The sequence below is a fragment of the Rhinolophus sinicus genome, linkage group LG12 (genome assembly GCF_036562045.2).
Source record: "Rhinolophus sinicus isolate RSC01 linkage group LG12, ASM3656204v1, whole genome shotgun sequence".
In the NCBI taxonomy this organism is placed as follows: domain Eukaryota; kingdom Metazoa; phylum Chordata; class Mammalia; order Chiroptera; family Rhinolophidae; genus Rhinolophus; species Rhinolophus sinicus.
The window spans coordinates 27,217,495-27,230,453 of NC_133761.1; the positions used below are offsets into that span (position 1 = coordinate 27,217,495).

Here is a 12,959-nt window from a genome sequence, read left to right on the forward strand (position 1 = left end):
TTATAAAAAATTTGAAGTTACCAGTATTAATATTTTAAGCAGAAAAGCAGTTTTAAAGTCCCAGTAAGAAGCTCATTTGCTAAAGGATATCCCATTAACTCAGCTCCTCTGTCATATGTCAAGTACATTAATTGTGCATATCTTATATTGGTTTATTACAAATATAAGCATGAAACAATTTGCCTTAGCATATTATTTGAGTCAGGTCGTAGCACTGAGACAAACTTACGCAAACATATTCAGGTAGTTGGTTAATGGTGATGGTTAACAGTTTGCAAGTACATTGAAAATAACTTCTGTTTCAATATGATATGTTGTCATAACCTATAAAGACTTTATTTTTAAATTTATTAGAGGCAACGTCATGGGGGGAAATCTGGGGCCAGCTTGCCTGGATTTTAATCCTGTCCTGCTCCTTACTAGCACGTGATCGTCACCAAGGCACTTCATCGCTGCACCTCCGTTCTTCATCTGTAAATGGGAAAAACAGGACTGTCGGAGGGTTAAATGAATATTTGTAAAGTTCTTGGGGCAGTGTCTGGCTTATAGTAAAGACACTGGCTGTGTAAGGGTTTGCTTATTGTCATTGTCTGAATGTTAAACAGAGACCATCTCTGAAGCTTGAATCAAATGGGATAAATGTGAAAAGTCCTAGAAGAGTCGTGGTTTCTGAACATAGGAATGTATGCTTACCCCCAAGTGCTTTTGAGTGCCGCCACTTCCCGTGCGATCATGGAAGTGAATTGCAACCCAGGATAAAGGTCAAATGGGAGCAAGAAAAGGGAGAAGACTCTGAGGCAGCCCACTTGTGGTGAGTTAAAGGGAATTCCAAGACAGGAGACAGAAGGTCTCGCAGAGCCCTGGGCCTCAGGAAATTACCTTAGTGACAGAATCTGGAGAGAGGTCTTTATAGGACTCAGAACCTGGGGATTTTCAGATCACTTAGTTCCCTCAAACACGGCTAGTTGCATACCCGATATCCAGGAGAGAAGCCTCATATTAAGGGTTTGAGATAAAGAAGAGAAAAGCCTGACATCTCTGAGCCACCGCACCCGCCTGGGCCTGACTACCTCTGCTTCGGACTAAATCAAGCCACTGTAGTAGGCTTTCCAATTAACCCACAGAGTAATGCATTCCTAACCCACCTGCCGATTCTTAAATTGAGAATAACAGTGGTGTGGAGGATCAAATGAGACAGAGTATATAAAGCAGTTAGAACAGGGACGTGGAAGGGCAGTATAAGTGATGGATAGCGTGACGCCAGTGGATGACCGGTGTTCACCTGGCTCTCTTCCAACAGCAACTCTGTTTATAGCTTGGACTTTCCTGTAAGATGTCATTTGAATAAAGGGTTTGAAGGATTAGTAAAATTTGGAAGTAAGTGCTAGAGCATTACAAGATTGTTATCCTGTGCTAACTAACCTAAGGCGCACATGGTTTATTGATAAATATCTTTTGATAAGAATTTACCAACAGTGATTTCAAGTAAAGATACTGAGATGTCAATTAGGGTAGATTTTCCCATGTGCTGGTGGAAAGGTCAAACCCAAAGAAGCTTAATAGCCTCATAGACACAGAGGCTGGGCCCGGTGGCTCAGATGGTTGGAACTCCATGCTCCTAACACAGAAGGCTGCCGGTTCGATTCCCACATGGGCCAGTACCAGATGGCTCAGTTGGTTGGAGCGCTTCCTCTCAATCACAAGGTTGCCGGTTCAACTCCCACAAGGGATGGTGGGTTGTGCCCCCTGCAACTAACAACGGCAACTGGACCTGGAGCTGAGCTGCGCCCTCCACAACTAAGACTGAAAGGACAACAACTTGACTTGGAAAAAATCCTGGAAGTAAACACTGTTCCCCAATAAAGTCCTGTTCCCCTTCCCCCCTCCCCCACCAAAAAAAGTGACAGATGCTTTACTAAGGAGAAATAACAGAGTGAGATGGCAAAGCGTGGGCTTTAGAGTCAGACACATCACACTTTGAATCCTGGCTCTGCTACTTAAGAGTTTTATAAGTGTAAATAAATGACTTAACCTCACTAAGCTGCCTTTGTTTCGTCTTGAAAATTGCATAACACCTACTCTTAAAGGTTACTGTAAGGACTAAATAAATGGGAAAAAAGAAAAAGCCGTGGCCAAGACATGGAAACAACCAAAATGTCCTTCGATAGATGAATGGATAAAGAAGTTGTGGTATATATACACAATGGAATACTATTCGGCGTTAAGAAAAGATGATATAGGGACATTTGTGACAATATGGATGGATCTTGAGAGAGTAATGCTGAGCGAAATAAGTCAGACAGAAAAAGCAGAGAACCATGTGATTTCACTGATATGTGGTTATAAACCAAAAGCAACAAAAGAACAAGACAAACAAATGAGAAACAGAAACTCATAGACACAGATAATAGTTTAGTGGTTGCCAGACGGTAAGGGGGGTGGGGGGTGGGGGGTGGGAGATGAGGGTAAGGGGGATCGAATATATGGTGATGGAAGGAGAACTGACTCTGGGTGATGAACACACAATGGGATTTATAGATGATGTAATACAGAATTGTACACCTGAAATCTATGTAATCTTACCAACAATTGTCACCCCAATAAATTTAATAAAATTAAAATTAAAAAAAAGAAAAAGCCAATGCAGAAGCCTTTCTCAGAACCTTAAATATAAGAGGTTGAAAAGAAATTTTAATTGTCAATATTACAGATTCATTTTCCAAATTAAAACGAGATTTTTTTCAAGCTCCCTTCCACTGTGTCCTATACTTTACAGGACATGTGGTCCTGTCCAAATATCCAGGAGCATATTTGGTCAATGCCAAATAGGCCTTAATATTTGGTCCTGTCAAAAATGTCCACACTTAGAAAATGTCCCTGAGTTCAAATAGCCCATAACGTTTATTTATATTTTTGGTTTACAGCATTAATCCGTGAAAATATTATTATGTTTCACTGGTCCAATAATTGTGAGCAGTACCAAATATCAAAGACCTTTTGGTTCAGACCAAATATCTCTGTGGACACGGGACAGACATTTGTCTGGAAACTCCTTTGCATATTAGTACAGCTTTCTGAAAGAAAAGATTTCTCACAGCAGCCATTCTCCCATTTTCTTGATTATAGTGTAAGTTATGGCTGTCTCTCAATGAAAAGTAGATGCACTAAACAAAGGTAGAATGGTGTCTTGGCACACAGACCTCTTTATTTTATTATAAAAAAGCCCAAATGAGGAACTTCCATAAAGACCAGAAGAGGAAACACGTGGCTACATGCTAGGGACTTAGTAATATGTGTTGAACGAATATAAATAACAGACATGCTGGAACAGAAATTTCTATTCAGAAATTATGGTGAAAAGCAACATAGAAACAATAGCCAAAAACTTTTCTCAATTTTGCTACAATAGAATCAAGTTTTACCTATTTACATACAATTTCTATCTTACCTGCTGAGCTCTGATTTCAAGGAACATAGAAATTTCTTATCTAATTTGGCTTTTAGATTTAGTTTTCCAAAGTCAGACAGTCCTTAAATATGGATTTTGAATTTGTTAATGTACATTGTGTGAATTTCAACTTCATCGTGTTCCTATTAGTTTCCTTTGAATGGATTTTGTATTATTGCTATTTTTCTATTGAGATTTCACCATTTAATTTGGAACATAATTTCCGTTTCTCTGGCTCATGAGTTGCCATTAGAATTGTTAGTCAAGTGTGCAAAGCAATTCTTTTTGTAACCATTGGTAACCATTTTCTTTATTTGGAATGAAAAATAAGCGTCCATTTATTGAGTACTACCTGAGTACCAACCGTAGTACTAGATGCCCTATGTACTTCATTTCTAACCCTCAGAACAAATCTGCATGATAGATGTTATCCCCTCGAATACCAGGAGAAGCTTCACTAAGTGCCCTTGTTACTGGGATTGGAAGCAGTATAATTCCTGGAACTTGAACTACATCTTTATTGTATTATATTTTCACATAGAGAATAATGGAGAAATGTTACTTCATACTGAGCTTTTTTTTATAGCCACATAGTAGATATTTCTGTTTCATTTTGGAAGAATATTTGCTTTATTTAAAAAAAAAACATAAAAAGAGTAGAAAACAATTACTTTATACTCACTGGGATGGCTCTACTCGAACAAAGAAGGAATAACAAGTGTCGGCAAGGATGTGGAGAAATTGCAACCCTCACACTGCTGCTGGGGATGGGAAATGGTGCAGGTGCTGTGGAAAGCAGTTTGGCAGCGCCTCCAAAGTTAAATACAGAGTTACCATAGAGACCCAGAAATTACCCTCCTAGGTACACACACAAAAGAAATGAAAACATGTCCACACAAAAACTTGTACATGAGTGTTCATAGTAGTATTATTCAAAATAGCCAAAAAGTAAAAACAACCGAAATGTACATATTTGATAAATAGATAAACAAAATGTGATATATTCATACAATAAAATGTTATTTGGCAATAAAAAGGAATGTCATGCTAAAACATACTACAACACAAATGAACTTTGAAAACATTATGCTGAGTGAAAGAAGCCAGTCACAAAAGACCACATATTGTATTATATGATTCCATTTATATGAAATGTCCTGAATAAGCAAATCTATAGAGACAGAAAGTAAATGAATGGCTATCTAGGACTAGGAAATAGGTATGGTGGGGAAGGGGGGTGTGAATGACTGCTAATGGGTACAGGTTTCTTGTTAGGTTGATGAACATTGCAAAACTTTGAAACTATATTCAAAACCATTGACTTGTACACTTCAAGTGGGTGAACTTGTGGTATACAAGTTATATCTCAATAAAGCCATTAAAGATCAGAGAACAAAAACAAAAGTAATATCCCCTTTTTTCTGTTTGCTTTTAAAATTGGGTCTAAGCTATTCCTCTACAAATAACCTTGCTTATTTTGCAAGAGAAAAGTAGTTGTTTTATCAAATTAAAGATGGAAAATACTGTCTCCATTACTTAGTTAACAGTATAATGTGGTGATTGTGGATACCATTGGGCTTGAAATCTGATATGTTACACTTGGGCAATTAAGCGCTCTGAGCCAATAGTTTTACATCTGTAAAATGGAAGTAATACTTCCTACCTCATGAAGTTCCTGTAGAGATGAGACAATATACCGTATATAAGGGCCTTAACTCAATGCCTAGTATATTTATATTCAATAACTAATTATTCTATAAACATTCATGGAGGAACTACTTACTATATGCTCAGTAATTATGCTCAATCCATATGTTCTTTAAATCATAATGTGGAACCTTGTTTAATGTGAATAATATATTTTGTAAGTAGAGAAAATCATAATTTTATAAAATGAAAATGGCTCAGCACCTCCCAGGATTCCTGAAAAATTTGGAGTAAATCCCTATAAGGTCTGCCATGAATCCCTTTTGCTTCAGTCCTGGACAGTGTCAAGTGTTTTTGTTTTAGATGCAAGGCACAGGAAGAAAGCTACTAAGGTGCAGATTACTTGAGCATGACAATATGTCCACAAAAGGATGCATTAGTCACATTTAAGTTAACAAAGAAGGTACTTTCCTTTCAACTTTAAAGAAAGGATAACAACTATGTATCAATAGAGATAAGGTCACCAGGAATGGATTACCGTTTTCTTTTTGCTTTTTTTAAAATTTTTCAGTTACAGTTGACATTCAATATGATATTAGTTTCAGGTGTACCGCATAGTGATTAGACATTTACAGAACTTACGAAGTGATCACGCCCATAAGTCTAGTACACACTTGGCACCATTCACCGTTATTACAATATTATTGACTATGTTCCCTATGCTGTACTTTTTACATCCCCATGACTACTTTGTAACTGCCAGTTTGTACTTCTTAATCACTTTTTTCCATTTTTTAATGTATCAAATTGCTGAGCAAACCGAAGGAATAGTTGGTGTTTTCAAGAAGCCATCTAGTGGTTTATTTAAGCATTACAGTTACTTGTTTTGCAACACAATTAGATTTAATACTTTTTTCGTAACACTCGAATGAACTTCTTTGAAGGAAAAAGTGTAAGTTAAATAGTAAATGAGGCTGAAGCTGAGTTTGGAGACCCAAATAAGTCTAAAGAGACTTTTAGCTGTGTTCTTATTAATACAGACCAAATGCGTCCAAGTCCCTCCATGGAGTCCAGTACTGTAATGTTGACATAGTGAAAATTAAATTAGCGAGCCCTTCTTCTGTGCCACCGTGCTCTTTGACAGGTCTTTGAATACAAAGGTAAATGTGATCCAGTTTTCATTTTCCAGAAACTCACGGATTAGTGCCCTTAAGTACATAGATGGGTGGTTAGGTATTATCTTAGACCTACAACATTTTCAATGAGTTTATCATGTCTGGTACTAAATACCTCTTACAGCAACAAAAGTAATTTTCTCCCAAGAAGTATTTGTTTAAGATGAACAACATTTTTAATGAAAAAGGAAGATCTACAACTACATTACCTTTTAATTATATTAGAGAGGTAAAAGCATAAAATTAGATGGCAAAGACTAAATCAGAGGCAGTGGGCCTCGGCATGGTCCCCATGTAAGAGGGGCCACTCCCTGACTGATGTCTCTATGTCTCATGCTCTGGCTTTTACACTAATTCTTCCCACATTCCCAGAGTCACTGTCATGTCCGCATAACTACGTAACTTGAAACAGTGTTGCGATGGCTCCAGAATAGCGCCTGCTGCTCTGGCCCCAGCTGTGGACTGGCTCAGCACCTCCCAGAATTCCTGAAAAAGTTGGAGTAAATCCCTGTAAGGTCGGCCTTGAATCCCTTTGCTTTAGACCTTGACTGCATCAAGGCTTTTTGTTTTAGATGCTGGGCACAGGAAGAAAGCTACTAAGTTGCAGAACCAAAGTAGATAAACGTTCCTTCAGATACCCTGCAGTTCAGTAATTTGTACCTAAGTTCAAAGTCAACAAAACGCAAAGGATGGAAAAGAGATCCATGGTTGCTAGCGTCCCAGGTTGGGAGGAGAGGATTAACTGGGACACAGGAAAATTTTGAGGGTGTAGGAAATATTCTCCATCTTGATTGTGGTGGTGGTTATTTGACTGTCTTTATCAAAGTTCATAGTATTTACTGTACACTTAAAAAAGATGAATTTTACTCTGTATTTTACTCTATTTTTATTTAAACATTTAAAAATATATAAAATGCAAAATTCCACCCCTATTTGGTCTATGTAGCAAAAATCCAAGTAGTATTTTTTTAATGATTTGCTCTTGCTTCTTAAAAAAAATTCTTCTCAAGATCAGAAGCATTTCATATGCTTGTGGATCTCATACTTGAAAAGTAAAGCTATTAGTAAGAAGAAAGTTACTAGAATAGAGAAATAAAACAATTGGTTTTGCTAATAATATCTAGCAAGCACTATGCTATGAGCTTTACATGAATTATCTCATTTAAAGTGTACAGCCCCAATATGGGTCAGTAGTCCCATTAGGGGAAAACACAAGACTTAGAACAGTTAAGAAGAAAGAATCTTGACTAATAATCCACAGATGATACGCTATAAAGTCAGAACTCAAATCCAGATCAGTTTGGCTCCAAAGTGCAAGTGTATTTTATTTTACTTTATTATACTCTTTTAATCAAAGGAACACTTTCATTGTTTCCTTAAGTATTATTATATTGCTGGAATATATTTTGCTAAGAAAGCTCCAAAATAATGTGGCAGCCGTTGCACACAGCACAAGTGAGTTAGCGGAGCAGCAGAGTTTCTGCAAACACAAGTTAGTGGGGCTGGCAGAAAGGGCCACAGCAACCTTCCACGGTATCCTGGGGTTCTTACGCCACCATCACTCAAGAAGGCAGCGTCTTTTTTGTTCAAAAGGAACAATGATGATAAGTCCCAAAGATATCTGGTTCTCTTTCTAGTCCCTGGATCCTGCGGCTGTTGCCTTACATGGCAAAAGGGACTTGGCAGATGTGATGAAGTTAAGGGTTTTGAAATGGGGAGATAATCCTGGATTATCTAGGTGGGCCCTAAATGTAATTGCCAGTGTCCATATAAGAGGGAGATTTGATACAGTGAAGGAGGTAGAGGCCCTGAGAGTAAGTGACTTGCCCAAGCTCACACCAGAATTTTGTATCAGAGCCAGGATTAGACTCCTAATTTCAATGCCTCATTTGATTTTCTTTCTTTCAACCCTTCTAGGCTGCGTACCTCCCACTTCTAATGCTGATTCAGGTATAACCTCATTACCCAGCCAGGGACTTGGATCCCTCGGCCAGGGAACTGGGGCTTCCCACAGACCCCCGCTCAGGCGTGCTGTCTGGAGCCCCAGCTCTGTTGCAGCTCTCCTTGCTCACATACCCTCACCATCCCTTCCTTCTACCCCATGGACAGCTTTTCCATCAGGTGGGAACAACCACCTGAAACCTTCCCCTGGCCATAGCCGGCTAGAATAGGGGTGGGGATGGGTTAGGAGAATAGCAAAAGCAAACTCAGTGCTCCAGGGTTGCTCAAAACCCCAAATTCACTGAAGGAAGTCACCGTTTGTTCCTCCACCTTGCTGTCCCTTTAGACCGTCAGTCAGGGTTGAGAAGGACTTCCTGCCAAGCTGCTGTCACCTACACTTCAAAGAAGATCTGCTTCTATGGGTTAAGCATTAACAGTCACTGTAATCATCCTTTAAATTCAGTCCTCTGAGAAGTACAGTAGTTCCGTCCTTATTCGTGGTTTTGCTTTCTGCAGTTTCAGTTGTCAACTGCGGTCTGAAAATATTAAACGGAAAATTCCAGAAATAAACAAGTCATAAGTTTTAAATTGCATGCTGTGTGAGTAGCGTGACCAAATCTAGCTCTGTCTTGCTCTGTCCTGGGTTCAGTACTATTTACAGTTTCAGGTATCCACTGGAGGGTCTTGGAACATATTCCCTGTAGATACAGGGGGCACTAATGTAATGTGTTCTCAGATACACTTTGGTATGTCAGTCAAACAAACTGATTGTTTTGCCAGCAAGAATAATGCAAAGCAGCAGGAATCTTGCATCCCAGCTCTTCCCAATACCAACATTGTGTCTCCATAACACTTGCTTCCCGCCCATTGAGGACACTGAGTATAAGGAGGTGGCTGAGCAGGGCACAGACAGGGAGGTGAAGGCGTTCTGAGGGCACACTTCCCCTCTGAGCACGCTTGGCCACGCTTAGCCTCCCACTTGGCAAGCTGGGGTGGGACAGCAATGGCCAAGTGAGGGGATGACCCCTTCTTGGAGCTCGCATTTCTGCTTAAACTTACCCACCACTCTCTTCTGTTGCTGCCAGGGAATTTCAATGAGCCATTTCCTCCTGCTTCGGTGACATTATACAAATCCCCTTTTCTGATCAAAGTTTGAGTTAATTAAATGTGGAAAGTTTGTTTTGCATTGTGTTGCAGGGCATTTCATGATATAAAGTGTCTAAGATAAGGCAATCTTTGAAATCATTCATCTGGACAGTTTCAGAAAGGAAGTCACAACCTCCCTGACATCTAATCTTATTTTCCTAGGGTGGTGCTTACTTGTAGAGCTTGTAGGAGTTTCATTATATTTATAATTACTCCTTTCACCTTTACATAATAGACTTTTGACAATAATTGCATAACCTTCTTGGGTTTCTCGTTCCTGGCTTGACAGCCAAATCTATGGAACTTGAAATTATTGGTGCTTTCTAACGTTTAATCTGAAGCTTGAGGAAATTTGACAAAAATAATACCTTGCATTCCATTGTTGAAAATGCCATCTCGAGGTCACGTGTGACCACCTGGACTCCAAACTCAAAGGTATCTTGCCAGGCTCTATCAGCTGACGGTTGAAAATGACAAAAGTAAATCAGCTTCAGCAAACAGTGGAAAATCTAGGGGAGGGGACTTAAGGAGCTCCAACAACGTCATGAGAACCCAGTCTCTCTCCATCTCCCTTTCTTCTGTGTTGGCTCTTTTCACAGGACTGTTTCCCTATGTTGTCTAGATGGCTGCCTGAGCTTCTTGTTTACACCCTCCTGGATTCCAGTCCAGCAGGAAATAACAAGTTCCTTGGCTGCTCAACCTGACAGAAGTCTTAGAATTTGCTCTTGTTAGTTTGGGACAGGTACACATCCCTGAACCCATCAGGGATGTGTGGCTGTAAGGATTTCCTGCTGCGATGGGCAGAGCTTAGGTGAGCAGGTCAGTCCCAGAACCAGAGGTCCCATCAGTTCCACCAAGGAAAGTGTTTTGAGAGTGCAGGTGGAGGATTTCCAGCCAAAGACGCTCCAGCGACTGTTAGCAGATAAGGATGAGAACAGATGCAGGAATAGCAGATGTCCACCACACTCTCCAACCTTTCTGTAGCATTCAATCTTGGGGCCTTGAAATATGCGTCACTGCCTTCCCTCACACAGGGTTCTCTAGTCTCCCTTCTCTCTGACTGCTCCTCCCCTGTGAGGAAAGTGATGGTGCATGGTTGTCCAACTCCATCCTCCCAGCTTAACCTCATGGAGTTCAGATTCAACTTGCCATCACCTCCTCTGTGCCTCTACCTACTCTGTTCCCTCAACCTAAACACTATTCCTCTTTCCACCTCTCATCTCAGCATGTTTGTGTCATCTACCGTGTTTCCCCGAAAAAAGATACCTTATTTTACTATAAGACCGGGTGTTATATTAATTTTTGCTCCAAAAGATGCATCAGAACTGATTGTCCAGCTTATTGTACTATAAGACTGGGTCTTATATTAATTTTTGCTCCAAAAGACGCATTACAGCTGATTGTCCAGCTAGGTTTTATTTTCGGGGAAACACGGTATATCCTGGATCAAACACCTCTTCGTGAAACTTCCATATCAATTTTCTTCAAGGCAGAAATAAACTGTTTTCTCTCTAAACTCTTATCCTCCTCTCTCAAAGGTATAATTTTCTGTTTTAGATATTTTGTTATATATTGAAATATGTATGTGTGTCACATTAGCTCTTAGCTTCTTGAATGCAAGAATGTGGCTTATCTTTATCATTTACCCATCTATTCAATTCCACCCCTCCAACCAGGATCAGTCCTTACATAGTATTTGTTAAATAAACGTGTATGGCGCTTCCCAATTTTATTAAGGTGCTTCACATCCATCAGCATTTTTGCTTCTCAAAGTACATCTGGAGAGGAAGAACAAATGTCTCAGTTTTATATATGACGGTATATACCAGTTTTATACCAAGAGGATCGGAGATTTAACTGAAGACTTCTAAGCTAGTTTTGTAGAAAGTTGGGGGTGAAAACCTATATCTTTAGAGTTGGATTACTTGTTATTTTCCAAGAAAAACTTGCTGGTATGTATTGTATCATTGAAACCTGGAGAATAGTTGATACCAAGTCATTTTAATTTCAAATAAATACTTCACTCTGAACTTTCAGTTTCTACCAGTTACTGGGATAATGTGATGACTTGCTCCTCATATAAAGAATGTTTAAAATAAAATCCGGATAGAGTAGTTCTTTTTGGCCTGCTGTGGGTATTTTCATTGTTGTTGCTGCTGGTAGTGGTTCTCCCATCCCCTCTGCCCCCACCCACGTTTTGTGTGTGTGTGTGTGTGTGTGTGTGTGTGTGTACAGATACACTGCTCATGAGGTGGATTTCTTTTCCTACAGTCCTTCACTATTTTAAATATATATGAATATATTAGTATCAGGTGTACAAAACAACATAATGATTAGACATTTAAATCTCACAAAATAATACCTCCGTCACCCCCCCACACAACCCCACCCCACCCCCGCTAAGTCTACTACCCCTCTGCGGCCTTCAGTTTTAAAAATCTTTCCCTTTGCAATGGCTCAGACATTGGCTTTGACATTTAGGGTCAAAACTGTGTCATCTCCTATCCTGCCCCAGACTTTCGGTGCCCGCACAGCCCTCCTGGGGGTGGAGCCACCATCCGAAGGTCAGTTAATAAACCGCCCCTGGGATCCGCAGCTCGGGGCTCTGACCTTGCTGAACTCGAGCCTTCAGGACTCGAGCCTGAAACTGGGGGCGGTCCTTGGGGACCGTGAAGAAGGGCGACCCCAGCTCGCCCAGACCAGCCAGCTCGTGTGCCCCAGGCATGGCGGCGCCGTCGAGGCTCCTGATCCGCGGGGGTCGCGTGGTCAACGACGACTTCTCGCAGGTGGCGGATGTGCTGGTGGAGGACGGCGTGGTGCGGGCTCTGGGTCGCGACCTGCTGCCGCCTGGGGGCGCGCCCGCGGGGCTGCGGGTCCTCGACGCGGGGGGCAAGCTCGTCCTGCCTGGTGGCATCGACACGCACACGCACATGCAGTTCCCCTTTATGGGCTCAAGGTCCGTCGACGATTTCCACCAAGGCACCAAGGTACCCACCCCGCCGCGCCCTCACCCCGCGATGCCTGTGCCCGCCTCTCCTGCGCCCGGGGCTCCAAAGCGGAGTCCCCCTCCCCCCACAACCCCGCGCCTGCGCAGCGGGGAGGGGCTGAGTGGGCAGGAGCGAGCCGCAGCCATCTAGCGGGTGTAAGAGCTGGGATTAAGATTCTGCAGGCTGAGCCCCCTTTTTCTGGGTGCTCTTTCTCCGTGCCATTAGCCCACCTTGCCTAAACCAGCAGCTTCCTACCCCTACGTTTGGGTAATTTGACAAGTTTAAGGCAACTTTGCCCTAATTTCTCTACACCTTATGTCCTCCCCACCCCCCATATTCATTGGCGTTCTATGGAAAGCCACAAGACTTCCGTAATATCTGTAGAATCTTTTAGTTAACTTGGCACTCCCAGACATTTCTTCCCATCTTCCATTCCCAGCCAGAACCAAATAAAAATCCATTCACCTGGTAGTTACTGCCTTGACTCAGAGTTAGTATGTGGTGGGTGTTGAGAAGTCTGGGAGGGATGGAAGCCCAGCGATCCACAGTCTTTGCCTCCTTCCATAAAAATAAAATACAACCCTGAGAAGGGTTTCCAAGAGAAATAGTCCAGAT

At 41.2% G+C, this 12,959-nt stretch overlaps 1 protein-coding gene across 3 annotated transcripts in view; it reads left to right on the forward strand.

The window, feature by feature from the left end:
• The first annotated feature begins 11,932 nt into the window (after positions 1-11,932).
• DPYS (dihydropyrimidinase) overlaps positions 11,933-12,959 on the forward strand; it is a 94,967-nt gene continuing 93,940 nt past the window's right edge. For 2 of the 3 annotated variants that reach the window (XM_074316270.1, XM_019750646.2), the window contains exon 1: positions 11,936-12,344. In XM_074316270.1, the coding sequence (XP_074172371.1) occupies positions 12,081-12,344 (264 nt within the window). In that variant the 5' untranslated portion in view covers positions 11,936-12,080. Of the gene's footprint in view, positions 12,345-12,959 lie in introns of all 3 variants that reach the window. The other variant, XM_074316271.1, reaches the window with a different exon arrangement.